The sequence below is a fragment of the Asterias amurensis genome, chromosome 22, assembly GCF_032118995.1.
Source record: "Asterias amurensis chromosome 22, ASM3211899v1".
Classification (NCBI taxonomy): Eukaryota; Metazoa; Echinodermata; class Asteroidea; order Forcipulatida; family Asteriidae; genus Asterias; species Asterias amurensis.
Window position 1 is genome coordinate 10,747,887 of NC_092669.1, and position 18,768 is coordinate 10,766,654.

Genomic DNA, 18,768 nt, shown 5'->3' on the forward strand with positions numbered 1-18,768 from the left:
GTAGTTGAGAAGATTGTGTAACTTGTATGAGGTGTGAGGTTCACCTGTCACTTGGGCCCAATTGTGTATAACTTTTGTATGAGGTTTAGTGCATTTATTGATTGCATTGACTAAGGGCCTGATATTATAAGGCGAGGTTATTGGGTTGTGTTGTGATTATAAACCTGTGAATTATCTATTGATTATTGTACTTGAAATAAACCATTTAATTGTGCCTTGGAACCTATGAATCCTCGTGAGGTTATTTGAGGTTTCCTAACTGCTCGTTTATTAGTTGAGGTTAATCCAAGTCTAGGTGGTGGTAAATCTCCACCAAACGAACCGCCCGCAGGCTTTAGCCGCCGCTCGTTATTAGTCCCCCCCCTTGTGTTTGGGTAGCCGCTCACCTGAGCACCAGGGCTCATAAATATATTTTGGGGTGTGATAATTAACCCGGGGGCCGGCGTCCCCGTCGAACGAGACCAGACTTGTTGGCCCCACCCCCCGGTCCCGCCACAATATTACGCCTAAGGAACTGCCTTTTGCCTTAAGTCACTACATTTTGCCTTAAGGGACTGCCTGTTGCCCTAAGTGACTATATTTTGCCTTAAGTGACGATATTGTGCCTTAAGTCACTATAGTACGCCTTAAGGGACTGCATTTTGCCTTAAGTCACTATACTTTGCTTTGAGGGACTAATTGGCTCTATCTTGCCTTAAGGGACTGCATTTTGCCTTAAGTCACTATATTACGCCTTAAGGGACTGCATTTTGCCTTAATTAACTCTATTTTGCCTGAAGGGAATGCGTTTTTATCTTAAGTGACTCTATTTTGCCTTAAGGGACTGCGTTTTGCCGGTCCGAAGTGACTATAAGGGACTGCATTTTACCTTAAGTGACTATATTTTGCCTTAAGGGACTGCGTTTATGTTTTGCCTTTTGCCTTAAGGAACGGAGGCTATAAACATTGCGACAAAATGGCACGGCGAAATCAATCACCGCTGGGAACGAGGTTGTAGGTACCCAATACGCCTCATTTAATATTTATGCGTGACGTCATAATTCTTACCCCAAATGAGGCTATGGGCGCACGTGTGATATAACTTAGATTGTGACGTATACCTCATGTATGGTCTCGGTTTTAAAATCTCGCGCATGCGCAAAACAATTTGGCACCCGATGTAGAGCTCTGAACAGCGGTGGCTTGCGAGCGCGTGGTTTTGTCAGTTGCAGACTTGACGGTGGATGGTACACACGTTACTTTTGGGAGGTTGTCTAGGTATTGGCGAGAAGCAGTAAAAGGAGAGTTAAGGTGTCCGTGGTAGCAGAGCTAGCTGGTGGAGCATTTTGGAGTCGTTGTGCGTAGCGCTAGTGACAGTTGTGTAACCGTTGGGTAGGTTTTATTGCCTTCTTTTCTTGTATTATTTGCTGCAAATGTTGGACCCTGTAAAGACGTTCTCATCAACCCCCGTAAGAAGGTCGTGTTCTGTTGTGCACTATATTGCTTATTCTGCTGGAACCTGGGACCAGACCCTTAAGGCATCTTCAATATACCTCAGTGATTTGTATTTGTTACCTTAAGGGACTGCATTTTGCCTTAAGGGACTGCGTTTTGCCTTAAGGGACTGCGTTTTGCCTTAAGGGTCTATATTTTGCCTTAAGGGACTGCTTTTTTGCCTTAAGTGACTATTTTTGCTTTAAGGGACTGCGTTTATCTTAAGTGACATTAATTTGCCTTTTGCCTTAAGGAACGGAGGCTGACTTTACACCATTTGCAATCAGTCATTACTGTACTTAATCAAAGTTATCAATAACACGCAAAAACCTTGCAGCAGGAACTTGTTCCGGTAGCAGGAACTTGTTCCGGCAGCAGGAACTTGTTCCGGCAGCAGGAACTTGTTACGGCATCATGTAAAAGTTGTAAAATGCATCATGCATCATGTAAACGTTGCCTCGTGTGACAAGGCCATAAAGCATTTTGGCAAGCTTCCAACGGAAGTGGAGTGTGTGAAAAGGGTTGCTAACAACAAAAGCCGCGAACCAAGCCCTTACAATAGATGATACTACTTGTTTTCCGTGGCCAAACAAAGAGGAACAGAGTTGCGAAATACACTATTGTGCAACAGGGGATTCCCCAAAATATTCCCATAAATCACGTACTCCAAACATTCAGGGCCTACCGCGTCCCCTCATTGTCGTACAATGTATTATCTTCTTGTTTACTTTCAAGTTAGTGTGTAAACCTTTCGAGGGGCACTTTAAACTATTTTACAAATACATATCAGACACAGAAGGTGATGATTTTTTTTTATCGCCACTCCGCATTTATTTCGCCCGCCATTTTGTCATCACCTTCTTCCTTTTTGCTGAAGCAAACATCTAAAATGTTGCGTGCGCAGTTTGTTTACGTGCTTAAGCCAGCAACCGCTCGTGAAATAGGTTTACGCTTAAGCAATTTATGTTGCTACGTTAAGCTAACAAACTTCCTTACCGTTAGGCAGCCCTATGCACTTGGGTCCTTCATACACACAGTGCAACGTAATTGCAATACGTAGTTAGTGTGGCGCGCAGGGGGTCTCTAAAATGCTTCAGAAATGTTGTACAGTGTATTATTTTCTTATTTACTCTCAAGTTAGTGTGTAGACCTTTCAAGGGGCGCTTTGAACCATTACAAATATTACATGTAAGACAGAGAAGGCGATGACTTTTTTATCGCCATTCTGCATTTATATCGCCCGCCATTTTGTCAGCAGGAGGCCTACCTTCATCTTTTTTGCTTAAGCAAACGATATAAATTCTTGTGCGCGCTGTTTGTTTACGTGCTTAACCTCGAGACATATGTGTACATTCCTCCATGGTTTAAGCAATTATTTTTGCTACGTTAAGCAAAAAAAAAAATGCTAACTGTTACAATAGATGATACTACTTGTTTACCGTGGCCAAACAAAGAGGAACAGAGTTGCGAAATACACTATTGTGCAACAGGGGATTCCCCAAACACCCCAATCACAAAAAACGACAAATGCATGCGTGAATCAATTTAACCTCGTACCGAAAATTCAGTGCCTACCTCGACCTCTCATTGTTTACAATACTTTTAATGGGAAGTCGTTTACTGTTTTCAAAGTAATCAATAAAACGGCTCAACCTCTAATATTAGGGTTCTAGACCCCCCCCCCCCCAGCCCCATATTTACGCCACATTGGTGTCAGATTTTGCGCAAACGTTATTGTGCCGGCGCAGCGGTGTGTATTGTACGTGTTTGAATGGTGTACGTGTTTTAAAATCTTGTGCGCGCTGTTTGTTTACGTGCTTAACCTCGAAAAAATATGTGTACATTCCTCCATGGTTTAAGCAAATGTTTTTGCTACGTTAAGCAAAAAAAAAAAAAAAAGGCTAACCGTTAAGCAGCTATGAAATTGGGGCCTGGCGTATGTGAGTTTGCGCTTGCGCACTTGGTTCTTCACTCAACTATGGTGTCGTATGTCGTATGGATATAATAAAGGAAAAAAGAAACTTTTTTGAGACCTGATAAAATTTGTGTACACTTTTGCCCACCAAATCGAAAAACACAATTGAATACCAACCACCCTCGTGTGCTAATACCCAAATTTTGAACCACCGCTAGTGACAGGAAAGTAGCAAAAAATATGCTATTTCCATGTAAACACCACAAACGGTAGATCAAAACGTGTATTCACAATTCTTGTCTCCAATGATTCAACTTTGTACGAAGGCAACAGTGCAGAGTGGCGGTACCACACCTTAGATCTAATCGCGCTCACCAATCGGCCGTCCAGCTGAAGGTCTCCTATCTTTTTCCACTGGTCAGACAGGGGCATTGTCGGGGTATTCTTTTGTTACTCTGCGGTTTTGCGGGTCGTTCAAGCTCCTTCTCTTCCTTCCTCCATGGTTCACCTAAGATGTACCATCCCTGTATTATTTTTTCCGGCTAAATATGGAAGAAACAATGATCCTGGCTAAGCTATTGACTAAAAAAATATTGTTTTTATTGCAGGAGGCAAACAGCTTTCATTGAAATGTGGAAGCAAAGTTTAGTCTTGTTCGTGGCCGTTGCAGCCGTTTTCCCCTGCTTGATGGCTGTGGTGGGGGCCGACAAGCCTGGAGTATACCCCAACTGGCCGGCTTGTAAGACGTCTACAGAGTACGTTGAGATTAAACCTAAGTCGGATATAGAGCTTGTGGATGGGCCGGTCTACAATGAACGCAAAAAAGGCAGGATCATAAAGTGAGTGTTAATCACACAACCTTAAAAAAATACAAACTAAAAATAAGTAGGATTCAGAACTCATAACGACCCTAAGTAGTAGTCCCAGCAAGTTTTCTCCAGGTAGTAAAAAGCAGGACAAATCTTTCCAGAACTGAGAAGTCTCCCAAAAAATCTACTCTGCGATAGTTGACTATAGAAAGACAGTTCTTTATAGAACAAACTCTACCTGGGAAGTAGATACACACATGGGGTTCAAAACTTTGCATTGTTGACATACTACTAGTAATTGTGGTAACGCCACGTAATGATACTCGCGATGAGCTGGGGTGGTTCTGAAAAGAACTGTAGGTTCCAACTCAACGTTTCGATCAGTATGGTCTGATCGTCTTCTGGAGAAAGCTGGACTCATGATGTTCGTCACTGCTTAAAGACACTGGACACTATTGGTAATTTGTCAAAGGTCTTCTCACTTGGTGTTTCTCAACATATGCATAAATAACAAACTTGTGAAAAATTTTGCTCAATCGGTCGTCAAAGTTGCGAGATAATAACGGAAAAAAACCCACCATTGTCACACGAAGTTGTGTGCTTTCAGATGCTTGATTTCGAGACCTCAATTTCTAAATCTGAGGTATCGAAATCAAATTACTTCTTTCTCGAAAACTACGTTACTTCAGAGGGAGCCGTTTCTCACAATGTTTTCTACTATCAACCTCTCCCCATTACTAACGTCCAGGTAAGGTTTTATGCTAATAATTATTTTTGAGTAATCAACAATGTCCACTGCCTTTAAGAGGCCTACTGACAATGCGGATTAGCTTTGCACGAAGGTGGGAAATGGAGCGCAAATATAAACTACTTCTGTTTGGTTATAAATCTTCTTGACAAACAGCAGTCAAGAATTTCATTTTTATCAACTAAAATACCACAATGGAAACTGACTGGAAATTTGTTAAAGTCGTCGGGTCGAACAAAGGTAAATTGACTGGAGCGGACTTGAACCAACGACCTCCAGTAACGTGTTACCGGAAGTCGTTGACTAAAGTCCAAATCCAATCTATTTTTCAACCCCAAATAGTTTGTATTGTTAGCCACAAATTTTCATATTTTACTAGAAGTTTGTTAATCGGTAGCAACTTTTCTTGAAATTTTGCTGATGAAAGGAAGACAAAATAAATTCAGAAATCAGCGCACTTTACACATTATTGTAATCCAATGTCTTGTGATTCCCAAGAAAAATAATGTGAACATTCAAAATGTGAGTGGATTATCTTCTTGTGAATTGCCTCGAGTGTCATTGGCCTAAAGTAGACTTGACTCAAGTCCCAATCCTGTGCCATCACCAGAAAACTAATGTTTTGAGGTGCTCTGTATTCCCCATCAAGTTCCGAACGCGGGACCACATTTTGAAGGCAAGTTCGCACTGCTATATACGGCTTGTTTGCTAGTGGTCGCGATATAGGGAGCTCTCTCACACGAAAACGGGACTTGAATCAAGTCTAGGGCCTTAGAGGTAAACCTATGATGGAAACGCACAGGGCCCAATATCATAGAGCTGCTTAGCACAAAAAATTGCTTAGCATGAAATTTCTTCCTTGATTAAAACAGGATTACCAACCAAATTTCCACTTGTTGCATTTTGCGTATTCAGGTATGTTTGTGCTTAGCAGCTCTATGAAATTGGGTTCGGATGTGGAATTAGCCTGATGAACATCTGACGTCACACTTCGAGGCTCGTGAATAACGCCAGAGACCTGCCTCCAAAACCGGCGTGTATTTTAACCTTTGACCTCAATCATTTCACATAGAGATACGCGGTCAAATTATATTGCGGACGTGACAGCAGTGTACTGTTTGGGCATAATTGATGCATCTTTACCCAATATCATGGTATCCAATGGAAGCACTGGATCTGTCAGTCTTTATCCTTGCGGATAAGAACAGGGGACCAGTCTAATGTGGACTGAGCAATGAACAGCGTCTTTTTGGGCAAGGCGCCCACTCTAAAGACGTAATATGCATAAAAAGGTTTCATTGTTTCTTTGGCGTCTAGGTACTACTTATGCCAACCCTGCACACAGTGTTTATTCGGTATAGTGGTGCTAGCACCATGCTCTGTGCGGGCCGACACGCAATGTTCACCAACGAAGTGTGCCGTGGATGGCTGCATAGTAGATGATCTATTGGGTTGCAGATTACCAGGTGACCCAAATGAGTTCCCTAATATAGACGCCATGATGGATCCATGTGACCCTACCAAGTCCAAGGTCACCACTGCAGCTGGACCTGCAAACCTGAGCAGGCCAATACCGGATCATGAAGGTGAGTTTTCAACTCATTGACCTATTGACCCATGCAGTAACGTCACACGTGGCTAAAAACTGTGTGCCTGTTGTCCGCCATTTTTATTTTGAGAAATTGAATGTTACTATTTTCAAGTTTTAGATTGCAAGTTCATTCACTAGCCTATGTATAACCCCACGTGACCGTGTTTCAGCCAATCAGAATACAGAACTAGCAAGATGTGTGTTATAATAATAACTAGTGATTCAGTTTTTGTCAACTTCAAAACATAGGTTTTCGAGAGTGACGTCATCAAGTGATTGAATGATTTGAACTGTTGACGTCATTTCAACTGGTTCAGTGGTTATATTTTTTTCTTTCAAATAAAGCTCTGAATTAAAAGCCCTTTCAGATGAAGTATGGATTATAATGTCCAATGTGTGGTTCAGTAGTTATTATTTTTCAAATGCACGAACACCTAACTATTAGGTAGGATTTGAAACTTTGCATGGTGGAAATACGATGTAAAAAGGTTTTCTGTAACACCGTGTAATAACTATCTCTAAATGAATTTGGGTGGTTCTGAAAAGAACCGTTGGTTTCAACTCAACTTTTCGATCAGTATGCTCTGTAAGCTCAACCTGTTCTTTTCAGAACCCCAACTCATTTAGAGATTATCATTACATGGTGTTACCGCAAACCTGTCTACACCTAATTATTATTGTCATAACATGTGCTGTTATGTTTTTTTATATCAGTTCCAAATACCTCCAGCGATGAGAGTCCGCCGATCTTTGAAAAGCCAGTCGAGAAGAAACAGGAGATCAGGGCAGTTACTTCAAAGGAAACGGCTAGGGTTCAAACCTATGTTTTCTCGGGTCTTATTGCAGCTGTCCTTTTCATGTTAGTTATTGGAGTGATCTGCTTGGTTTGCTGGATGTTTCGCCAGTATCGCAATAGGGATAACGTGGGAGTTACACATAAAACAGATAGAATCGAGATGAGGAACGGCCTAAACGCCGATCAAGCTGTGATCCAAGTTTGACGACCAAGTTTGACGAGCAGATAAGGGGAGAGGCAGGGTGGGATAATAGACCCTTCTCATGAAATATGTAAACTGCACGTAGCGCGTGCGCACTAACGTTTTGGTTGGCAAAATGAGGGAACATCGCGCTGTTTTGTACACGGCCGGCTAATGGGTGCGTGACGCACACGCGATTGCGCGTCTGCTTAGTGCACAACTCTATGGCGTTTGCCAACCAACAGGGTCTGTACGCATGCGTGAATGTAATTGGCATATTTCATGGGAAGGGTCCATTGTAGGGTGGGGTTGTAGGGTAGGATTTTAGGATGGGGGTGGTGTTGCTTAAAGGAACGTTACAGAATTGGTAAGAAACAAAAATCTCGAAGATCACAGATTACATACAATTTACACGGTCTAATGATAATGATAGTAGATAACATCCCTTGAAATAATATTTTTGTCTGAAATGTAACATTTTGATGAGAAATATCGCTCAGTGAGCGTTTTATTCGTTTTTGTTTTGGCATTGATGCAATGCAAAATTTGTAATTGGTTTTTCATTATTCTCTCGTGACCCAGATGGCCGATCGATCTCAAACTTCTACAGGTTTGTCAGTTCATGTATATGGTGGATTACATAGAGTGCTTATACACTGCCAGCAACTTTTTTCTAGCAACTTTTTTTTGTAGGCCACTCCCAAGTCCTGTTGTATAGTTATTGTACAAACTTTATAAGGTGCAAATTAATGTTCAATGCAAAGCCTTGGGAGTTGTCGAGAGTGACCAAATATTTCAGGCACAATTTTTGTAATTATGGCTAAAAAATTGGGAGTAGCCTAAGTCTTATGATGTATAAATCTCTAGATTTATAAATGAGATCTCATAAATCCCTTTTTTGGCACTGTTCATGACTTGAGATGTCAAGTCATAGTTATTGCTAGTCATTTTTTAAATATTTTGTTAGTTCAGCACCCCCCTTTTTTAATATTTTTTTAATTAATACTTGTACAGTTTTCCTAGTCGTTTAACACTTGGCGTTTGAAATTAGGCACAGACAAGGACGCTACTCTTGGCACACTTCCGGAAAAGTGTATTTTCTAATACACAGTGGGTATGAACTGACACTGTTTAGGACCCATCTTAGTGCACGATATGGGACCATCTTTTTTTATTTGTGAACATTTGTGTATTCAGTATGAAACCATACTATAAATATATGTACCCATCGAAGCCAGTGTATTCGTAACTGCAAACACCCATTGTTTAGTTATTGTTATTAATCTGATATGCCTTTATTTTTGTACATTACGGTGTATTAGACAATGCACTTTGTGTACATATCTATTCTAGATTTTACATAATTATTGCTTGTATTTTGTATTTTCTAATTCAAAACTCTTCCTAACTTAAGACTAATCTTAGGACTTAGGACGAGTCCCAACCCTGCACTGTAGCATGCAGACCTTAAGACTAACCCTAAGTTAGGAAGAGTTACTCGTACTAACTCGAGATAAGATGAGTTCTAACTCTTTGTGAAATGGACGACTGATATTGTAGGAATTTTTCTGCTGTAGTTGTAGCATTGTTTTAAACTTTTAGTTATCTCTTAGTTTAGTATTTTTGATAATCATTATTAATGTTCTAGTTCTGTTCGTGAATGGGAATAAACACAAGAATTCCGTCGACCAAGAGCGTTTAATTTACTGCAAGCACGGTTTTGCACGGGGCGGACACAACTGCATATGCAAATAATATGTCCGGGCGGACGCAATTGCATTATGCAGCAGCGTTCGGGCGGACACAATTGCCTATGCAAAACCGTCCGGCGGACATTATTGCATATTCAATAATGTCCTCCGGATAGTATTTCATATAGAGGACATAATTGCATGCGATACCGGCCAGGGCCCCGTGCCCCTGTGAATGTTGGCTCTCGTTGCGAGGTCTTCTGCGTTCCAAACATCATTGAGCGGGGCCCGGGGCGGGACGAGGGCGGAAAGAGAATATGTATTGTCAGTGGGTTACAGGGAATGTTTATAGGTACACTGGGAATGGGTGGCCCAAGCATTTTAACAGGATAGTAGTTTTAAAAGCTGTGTATATATTCTGCCTGTATGTCCAGGGTTTGGCTCATTTGTAAATTATGCCAGACAAAGTGATTTATCTGTGAGACTGTTTTTTTAAGAAAAACAAACAACTAAATGATGTTATTTATTTTTTAATTTAATAATCATGAAAAAAGGAAAAATTAAACTGATATTCTACAAAAATAATACAGAGAGTATTTATTTCGTTGTAAGATCTATCGTGTGTTTAGCTGTATTTGTTGTGTAGGCTTGTTTGTTGTTGTTTTTGTTTTACTGTTAGGCCTACTACCCCCCCCCCCCCCAAGGGACGTGAGTGACCAGCGGAGGGACTTCGGGAGGAGGCGGGAGGGCCCGGGGAAAAGCTCCTCTTCCTGGACGCTTGCGGCGAGGAGTTTTGTAATGTAACACTTCAATTCCTGTATCGAGGTGAGACCACTCGATTAATAACGCCACCATTTATACGTTCCCTATTGGAGGATTCTTCAAAAAGGGAAAGAAAGCCCTGAGTATAACTCAACTATATGCAAAGGTGACCATCTTGAAAAACATCCTCATTTCAAAGGTTTACATGTAATTTCTTTACGAAACCAATAGTAGAGTGGTGAGCCATTATGGCAGTTTTCCCAGCCCTCGGTTGGTAAACCCCGTTGCAGTAGCAAGGTCTATTTTGTTTTGGCGGCCATCTTAGTGACCATCAGGAAAATAAAAATGTAAAAATAATAACGAAAAAACAAAGGCCTTCCTCACAACATTTTCGCGATAAACTTGACCTCTATCTCGGGGCGCTGTCCAAAGGCACCACTGAGAAAAGTCTACTTCAATTGAAACACATTATTATAATTTCAAATACCCAACCATTAAAATTGATGATGAATTCATAGGTTTGTGCATTTTATATCAAAAGCATGGATATTTTTTTACGGTTAGAAATGTGGCTTTAATTTATATCAAAAGCATGGATATTTTTTTACGGTTAGAAATGTGGCTTTAATTTCTGACAGGTCATCTGAAAACTTTCGCCAATAATAATTTAAATAGCGCCCTCAGTTGAGAAGTTACACAATAGTATGGTCTCTAGGCTTATTTGCTGTAGGGAACAGCAAGTACGAATGGGCACCAGACTACTGCTAAGAAAATTGACGTCTGCAACGAAATAATGTTGTTTGTTGCTGTGCGTTGTTTTGAAAGAATGTTTTATCAATCCATTTGTTGTTGTCCGCCGTCTGCGAATGCGAAAGTCACCATGGGAATTCACATCAAATCACACAGAACATGCAGCCGGATAATGAGTGCAAATTGATGGCAGACAACTGGGCATTTTGAGGGGCCCTTTTATTGAGTAAGTTTTGTTTGAACATGTTGAATGAATTGAATGAACGGACGGACGTACATACGTACTGTCAAAATGTATGTCGCATCGCAGGGTCAATCGAAGTTCGATTCGAACGTTCTTCTTGACTTTAAAATGTTTTTCATTTCCGCATACATTTCCAGTCTATCATGACTATGACACTTATGAGTCATACTCATACAGTACGTTTTTGTTGCATTTACAACTGGACTCAAAGGTGCCGGTGTTGACGGACTCCAGTCCAGGATTGACTCAAATGGTTGTGCCCCCCCCCCCCCCCCCTGCCCACCCACTATGCCTCACTCACGACTTAATAGTCATTGTCAGAATTTTGTGCAAATTTTGGGAAAAGTTTCCGTACAGCGCCACCACTTTTTCATTCGATATGAAATAATATAGTATCTAATTAACCTCAATGAGGTATCCCTTTTTGTAAAAATTAGTGAAAAAGTGGTGGCGCCATACGGAAAGTTATCCAAATTTTGTCTGCCTAAACTATGCCTAACTAAACAGTGATCATACATAGTACCCTCTTTTGAATCAACTTAATTTCCTTCTGACAGACACGTAGGCCCTACGAATGCACACACCAGCTTGTGAAAGTTGTGTATACGCAAGCCACCGTCCCTGTACCTCCTTCATAAAGTTTATCGCTATACAGAACCGCAATGCATTATGGGTAGGCAGATGGGGCATTTGCTACTGCGGTGTGCGTTGTCATGCAAGATGTGCGCATGTTCAACAGTGCCCTCTCTTGATATTCTGCTATTCGCGATAAACCTTATATAACATGTATAAGGTTGAATGAACGAATGAACGGACGGACATACTGTCAAAATGTATGTCGCATCGCAGATGCAATCACTTTATAATAAGGTTTATCGTAAAGGTTTATCGTGAATGTCAAAATGACAAGAGAGAGCGCTGTTGAACCCACAGAGAGATAAAGACCAAGCGTGCGCATGTTGTGCATGACAACATACATGTACATCGCGGTGTTGAACACCCCTCTGCATATACCCATTGCGCATTGCGGTTCTGAATCGCGATGAACCTTTGTCCCTCTGTTGTTAATTTACTCTTTTTTGCAACAGCTCCCATTATTGGTTTTGTACCTGTTTTCCCAACTGTGGACCTTTCCCGAACCAGGGACCCTATTGTCCTCTTTTGTTAAAGGTCCCCGGTTTGAATGTGTGTACTCGCATAAAATCCCAAGCAAAATTACTCCAGCAGCACTGCTTAACTGGTGAACCCTACATGTACTTGTTTGTGTAGCCAACTCTGAAACCTTGCTTGTGTAACCAACTCTGAAATGTGCCGACACAAGTGGGGCAATGCTAAACTGAACATCCGTTACTGTTTGGAGGCATACTGTACATTCATGATGATGAGGAACACTGACATTGACCATTAACTTTTAGACTTTATTTCCCTTTATAAAATTTCGGAAACCATGAATCCTGATTCAAGGAACCAGGTCAGACCCACTTGTGGCACAATAGGCTTATAACTAATGTTTATGACTTAATCAAGTTTATAATGTTATTGTGTTTAAAGGGGTTGCTATGGCCTTCAACAAGATCAAGGAGAGTATCTACGCACTGACCCATCCAGAGCTTATCTGACCTGTAATGCTTCAGAGAGACTAAGACAGAGAGAGTACAATGGATTCACCAAACCTAAACTTGTGAAAGATGGACCTGGTAAGCTTGAGATTTTGTTTATGGGCCTAGAAGTGGAATAACACAAAGGCCACCGATACCACCTGGGCCCAATTTCATGGCTCTGCTTACCGCCGAATTCTGCGCTTACGATCATGATTTCCTGCTTACGTGCAAGCGCCAAATTTTTGCACTAGCCTTGTAAGCCTAGAATGCCTAGTAACGTGAAGTACGCACGCGCAGAAGCCAAAATTCGCCGCTAACCCGTGAAATACGCTTGCCGTAAGCACAGAATTCCCTGCTTCCTTAAGAGGGGATTCTGTGCTTACGGTAAGCAGAGCCATTAAATTGGGCCCTGCTGTTTGCCCTGGTCTTAGCCTTGGTGTAAATGGAACCCATGTCTTCTTTTTTTCCGGTGCCAAACTATTGCATTAGGCCAAACAAAATAAATGTTAATTTCTAAATACATGCCATCTCAAATTAGGGTGGGTAGGATTTTTTATTGTGCATTTTTGTGTGTGTAATTGATTCGGTCAACAATAATAAGTTTAAATCATTGTTTCGATGAAGTATCGCGTTGCCATTCCTAATCGAGACGATCTTGCAGGAAACAAAGAGCTTTTTCTAAACCTAGAAAGTCACTTTCCCATCCGCAAGAAACCAAACACAAATCAAAAGAAAAAAAGACACAACAAATAATGTACAATCTGACAATGCATGTAACAATCAATCTCAGCAGATGTTTGGGGATGTATTATGCAAGAGGTAGCATGCTCGTCCCCACAATGTTTAGTCCACATTCAAGAGTCTGATGATCAGGTACTGTTGGGAACAAGGTAGTCACCCTCATGTGTATTAATGGTGCTTATTTGGACAACTAGAATGGGCGGGTTTAATTAATTATGCGCACCATGTATATAGAAAAGTCTGTCATGTGCAGTAAACACTTCAAATGTGTGTTTCAAGTATAGGCTCAGATTTTTACCCCACCATAGGTGCAATTTAATGTATACAGTAGAAGGTTGGGTCCACTGATTCTTATAGAAAGTTAAAATATGTTATATTACAACTGTAACTTTTTACACTGTGAGATGTTAAAGTTTGATGAATTTGAAAAGTAATTTTGGTATTATTTTTTAAGGTCATGGGATTTGAATCCTACCTGAGTGATAGCCGTGTGTCTGTAACACAGTACTTGAGATAAAGTGCACTCGGCGTTTACACATATCAGTGTACACGTGTATAATCGGTTGAAATAAACCAAGTACTGACTGCTGAAGGCCTGGGTTGAGCCAAACAACTTGCACTTTTGTCATACATGTGCATAGTGACGACCCAGTTTAATAAAAATGATCATTATTTTTGTTATATTTTCAAAAAAAATATATATAAAATATGTTGCCCACCTGTTAACTTGCCTGTTGTTTTTTTCTTTGTAATGGTAAACAATAACTTTTTTTAACATTGACTTTTCCGAATAGCCCCTAAGTAGCTTATTTCTTCTTCAAGTTCATGTCAGAAATGTTTTATTGTAAATTTAACCGAACTTTATTAATGCTGATAATTTGCAACCCCTACCCCAATGTGGAGTCAAAGTTTGTATTTTTCTTACCATTTCAGGGTCTACTCCTGTATGATGGTGGTTGCCAAGCAATCTTCGACACAGGAACCTCTGTTTTGGCCAACAGTCGACGAGGAATAGATTTCTAATCTTGATGGGAGCTGCACCTCTTGTCAATCTCGTCAAAGTGAAGGTAAGTTCAATGGAGACTTTCAGGACACTAGGTAGATGCAGACAAGAGTGCTATTTACCAGAGCACTAGAACTTGCTTGTTAATGGCACTGGACACATTTGGTAATTACTCATAGTAATTGGGGGAGGGGGGGGGGGCGAATGAGTTTTTCGTGGGGGGGGGGGCTTGTTTTTTTTTAGGGGGGGAAATTGTATTTTTTTGGGGGGGGGGTTTGGGTTGGTTGAGGGGGGCAGCCCTTTCGTCACCCAAAAATTTAAAGGCGTTTCGGGGGCGGATATTGTTTTTTTTTTTTATTAGTTTGGGGCGGACTTTTTTTTGTCATTTTTTTTATTTTAGGGGTCAAACCTTTTTTCTTTAGAGGGTTGGAGGCAGATTGTATTTATAATTTGTTTGAGGGGGGGCAGCATTTTCCCAAAAGAAGTTTGGGGCCGTTTTGGGGAAATTTGGGGGGGGGGGCAGATATATACATTATTTACGTTTCGTTTTTATTTTTGGGGCGGACTTTTTTCCTTTTTTAAATTTTGTCATTTTAGGGGGCAGATTGTATTTTAAGTTTAAATTGTGGGTTCTGTTTGAGGGGGGCATAATTAAAAAGAAATTAGGTTTTTGGGGACCTTTTCTTTGAGGGGGGCGGATGTTTTTCTTTTGTTTTATGTTTTTATTGTGTTTTTATTTGGGGGCAGAATTGTTCTCCTTTTTTTTACATTTTTAATTTAAGGGGGCAGAATGTTTTACGTTTTTTTTATGTGTTTATATTTTGGGCGGAATTTTTTCACTTTTCTTATATTAGGGGGCAGAATGTCTGTTTGTGGGTTTTGTTTAAGAGGGCAGCCTTTTTTTCATAAAATTTTTGTTAGGGGCATTTCAGGGGACTGTTCCTGAGGGGGCGGGGGCAGAGTTTTTTTTTTTGGGGGGGGGCGGACCTAAGAAACCAAGAAACTATTTTATTTAGTTGGTGAGATTTTATCAATTTGTTAGATTACCCATAGTGGCTCTGAAAAGAGCCGGTTTTTACTTTGACCCTCTTGGGTTAACTTCTGGAGTAAATAACTGATGTAAATGATCTTCTTCTCGTCTTGCATTTTAGGAAACCGAGAGGGGAGACGGACACTTTGCGAGAGTAGATTCATCAGAATGGACTTCCATAAACCCCTACCCTCTGGGCGCTCTTTGGATCCTTGGTGATATCTTCATTGGTAAATACTACTCCAAGTTTGATTGAGTGGACAACCATCAAGGCTTCTCGCTGATGCTGTCAAGGGTGTGGAAACCAAGGCTGAGTAAGAAACCTACTTTGTAAATTGGAAGGAATATTACTTAGGCTGTAAGAAAAAACTATTATAGGTTGGCCAAACAAAAATATAATCATGTTTCCTATTACACTGAATAATTACAAGGGTTTTATGGCACTGCAGGCTTTAACCATTCAAACAGTACTGATAGGAATTATTATGCCAAATAAAATTTAATTGTCATTTTTTTGTTGATTATTGCAATTGGTTGCACAAATTAAATGAACTCAAATACCATCAGTAAATCTGACGTTTTTCGAAAAAATATTTTGGCAAATAATATGGAAATACCTTACCTATCCACCCTACTTTTTCCAGTGTAAAAAGAAGACAAGACAAACAATTATTTGTGTTGCCTTTTCTATTTACGAGGAAAAACAATTTTTTTTGCCACTTTAAAAACACCTTACAAATTATTCTCGAACTGCTGTACTCGCCTTGTTTTCAGTGTAATAGGATACTTTACAAATGACTGTCATTTTGTTTGGCCAAATAAAATGTAAAAAAAAAAAAACGGTGCCCACCTGTGTACTTCCCTAAAGTAAAATTGTCCACCTGTTATGAAGAACAAGTTTTTATTGGTATTGGTCCAATTATTCAAATAATGCAAAAATTGGAAACTTTATAAGGAAAACATGACTTTCTTTTTATTTGGCCAAACTTTGATATCTAGAAGACATTGCCAACTGGTGTACTTTCCTTTTTCAAGTGGAAACATGACTATATTTTTGTTTGGCCATAACTACCTTACCTACCAATTTTTCATCAGTGGGGAAACATAAATTAATTTTTGTTTGGCCTATCTATAACAACAAATTTTGCACTCCTGTTAGCTATATTCAGTGTGATAAGAAACATGATTATATTTCTGTTAAAGGCAGTGGACACTATTGGTAGTTATCAAACACTAGTCTTCCCAGTTGGTGTATCTCAACATGTGTATAAAATAACAAACCTGTGAAAATTTGATCTCAATGGGTCATCGAAGCTGCGAGATAATTATGAAAGAAAATAAACACCCTTGCCACACGAAGTTGTGTGCGTTTAGATTCCGAGACCTCAAGTTCTAAATCTGAGGTCTCGAAATCAAAATCGTGGAAAATTGATTCTTTCTCGAAAACTATGGCACTTCAGAGGAAGCCGTTTCTCACAATGTTTTATACCATCAACCTCTCCCCATTACACGCCACCAAAAAAGGTTTTATGCTAATATTTATTTTGAGTAATTACCAATAGTGTCCACTGCCTTTAAGCCCAACTGAAAATAAATAAAATAAAAAACAACCTTGTCAGTGTAAAAATAAACATGGTTATTTTTTTGTTTGGCGAAAAATTAGTTAAAAAAACATGATGCCAACCAACAATCTTACCTATTTTTTTAATCGCTCAAACTTACAACAACAAAAGAAAGGCAAAAGATGTTGCCCATATTTGTAATACATTTCCTTTTGTTTTTAGTGTGATGGGAAATGTAACTCTATTTTTGTTGAGCCCAACTAGAAAAAAAGATGTTGCCCACCCATTTCCCAATTTAAGTGTGAAAGGAAACTTTGTAGTATTTTTGTTTGGCCAAACTGTGAACAAACTGTTCATTTTCAATTTTTTTTTTTTTAGGGCACTATTGAAAAAAAACCACCTTGCCTACATTTTGAATCCCTTTTTTTCACATTGCTGGGAAACATGATTGTATTTCACTTGACTCCCAAAATCAAACATTTATTTTAATGTACATGTACATGTAACAGGAGAGCAAAACTATCGTTTTGTTTAGCTCGAGTGTGACCACAATATATTTGTTGAAATTTTAACAGGATTTAAACTGAATGATGGGCATAACTTGACTCTAAAACAAATTATGTTAAAAGCTTTGTTTATCTTAAAGGCACTGGACATTATTGGTAATTACTCAAAATAATTGTTAGCATAGAAGCTGACTTGGATATGAGCAATGGAGATCTGTTGATAGTATGAAACATTGTGAGGACCGGCTCCCTCAAGAGTATTGTAGTTTTTGAGAAAGAAGTAATTTCTCAGCAAAATATTTGAATTGCTTTCGGGACCTCACACGTGAGTTCTCGAAAACAAGCATCTGAAGAAAACACCCAACTTCATGTGACAAGGGTTATTTTATGCATATGGTGAGATACACCAAGTGAGAAGACTGGTCTTTGACAATTACCAATAGTGTCCAGTGCCTTTGCAGGTATGATACAGGATTGCAGGATAAAAAAGATCGTCTTTTAAATTTAGTTTGAAAACACTGATTTTTAAGAAACATGTCTGAAAAATATATGGAAAGGTCTGCATAGCTGATTTTGGTTGTTAGCTCTAAAATTAAAACGTTTTTACATGCTGAAAATAATGCTTATTTTTAGAAACTAAATTTCTAGAATAAAAACTTTTGTGATGTTGGAATTAGAAATCAGAGTATTTAAGTACATGTAATTTGAAGGCAGGACACTCTATCGAGAGGATAGATATATTGGCAACAACCTATCTAAATTTACAGTATTTTTTTTTCTTTCACTTTATTGTGAGTTTTCATCATCTCTGGCCTCTATACAGCCATCCTTGTTTAATGTTTAATAGATTGTCGTACTGTACTACTTTATTTGTGAATTTTATCTCTTAATTTATTTGAGTGTTATTTTGAAAAATAATTTGTATTAAAATGTGTCTACTATTATTATTAATCTATATTATTATTATTATTATTTATATAAAATTATGCTCCAATAAAAAATGTGGGAGTATGAATTTAATAAAAATTTGTGCCTTGTGTTCTTTCTTCGTCTTTGATTTTAAGTTGAATTTCAAAATGGTGGGTTAAAATATTTGGACTTAATTATAGAAGCGATGAAAGGGTAAACTTTATTTACACTAAATTGAACTCCTTAAAATAACTGATTGGTAAAAACGTGTTTTTTTTCTCATAAAAAAGAGCAACAAGTTTTTTTATTACACACTGGACAACTTTGACCAATAGAGGGGGCTATTTAATTTATTTTTGACCAACAGAGGGGGCTATTTAATTATTTATTCCCGTAAATATATAACGCAATGCTATACATACGTGGTTGTGTAATATTCATCACTCCAAAAAATGT

The 18,768-nt window shown here is 39.2% G+C and overlaps 1 protein-coding gene and 1 long non-coding RNA gene across 3 annotated transcripts; both read left to right on the forward strand.

Moving 5' to 3' along the window:
• Positions 1-487: 487 nt before the first annotated feature.
• LOC139953718 (uncharacterized) lies at positions 488-9,757 on the forward strand. 2 transcript variants are annotated; one of them, XM_071953244.1, is made up of 4 exons: positions 488-1,371; positions 3,997-4,227; positions 6,263-6,531; positions 7,251-9,757. In XM_071953244.1, the coding sequence occupies exons 2-4, from the start codon at positions 4,019-4,021 to the stop codon at positions 7,535-7,537; spliced, it is 765 nt and encodes a 254-aa protein (XP_071809345.1). In that variant the 5' UTR covers positions 488-1,371; positions 3,997-4,018; the 3' UTR covers positions 7,538-9,757. The 2 variants fall into 2 exon arrangements, with proteins under 2 accessions (XP_071809345.1, XP_071809344.1); XM_071953243.1 differs by lacking the exon at positions 488-1,371 and adding an exon at positions 2,907-3,249.
• A 928-nt stretch (positions 9,758-10,685) lies between these two features.
• On the forward strand, positions 10,686-18,331 carry LOC139954003 (uncharacterized). The gene is made up of 4 exons (XR_011788039.1): positions 10,686-10,942; positions 12,512-12,657; positions 14,236-14,369; positions 15,457-18,331. It is a non-coding gene; the product is annotated as an uncharacterized lncRNA (long non-coding RNA).
• Positions 18,332-18,768: the final 437 nt, after the last annotated feature.

Bases quoted from the DNA above. Each gene is read 5' to 3' on its own strand.
- LOC139953718 (XM_071953243.1), top strand. The intron at 4,228-6,262 runs GTGAGTGTTAAT...TTTGGCGTCTAG, and splicing joins AAAAAAGGCAGGATCATAAA to GTACTACTTATGCCAACCCT. The intron at 6,532-7,250 runs GTGAGTTTTCAA...TTTTTATATCAG, and splicing joins GCCAATACCGGATCATGAAG to TTCCAAATACCTCCAGCGAT.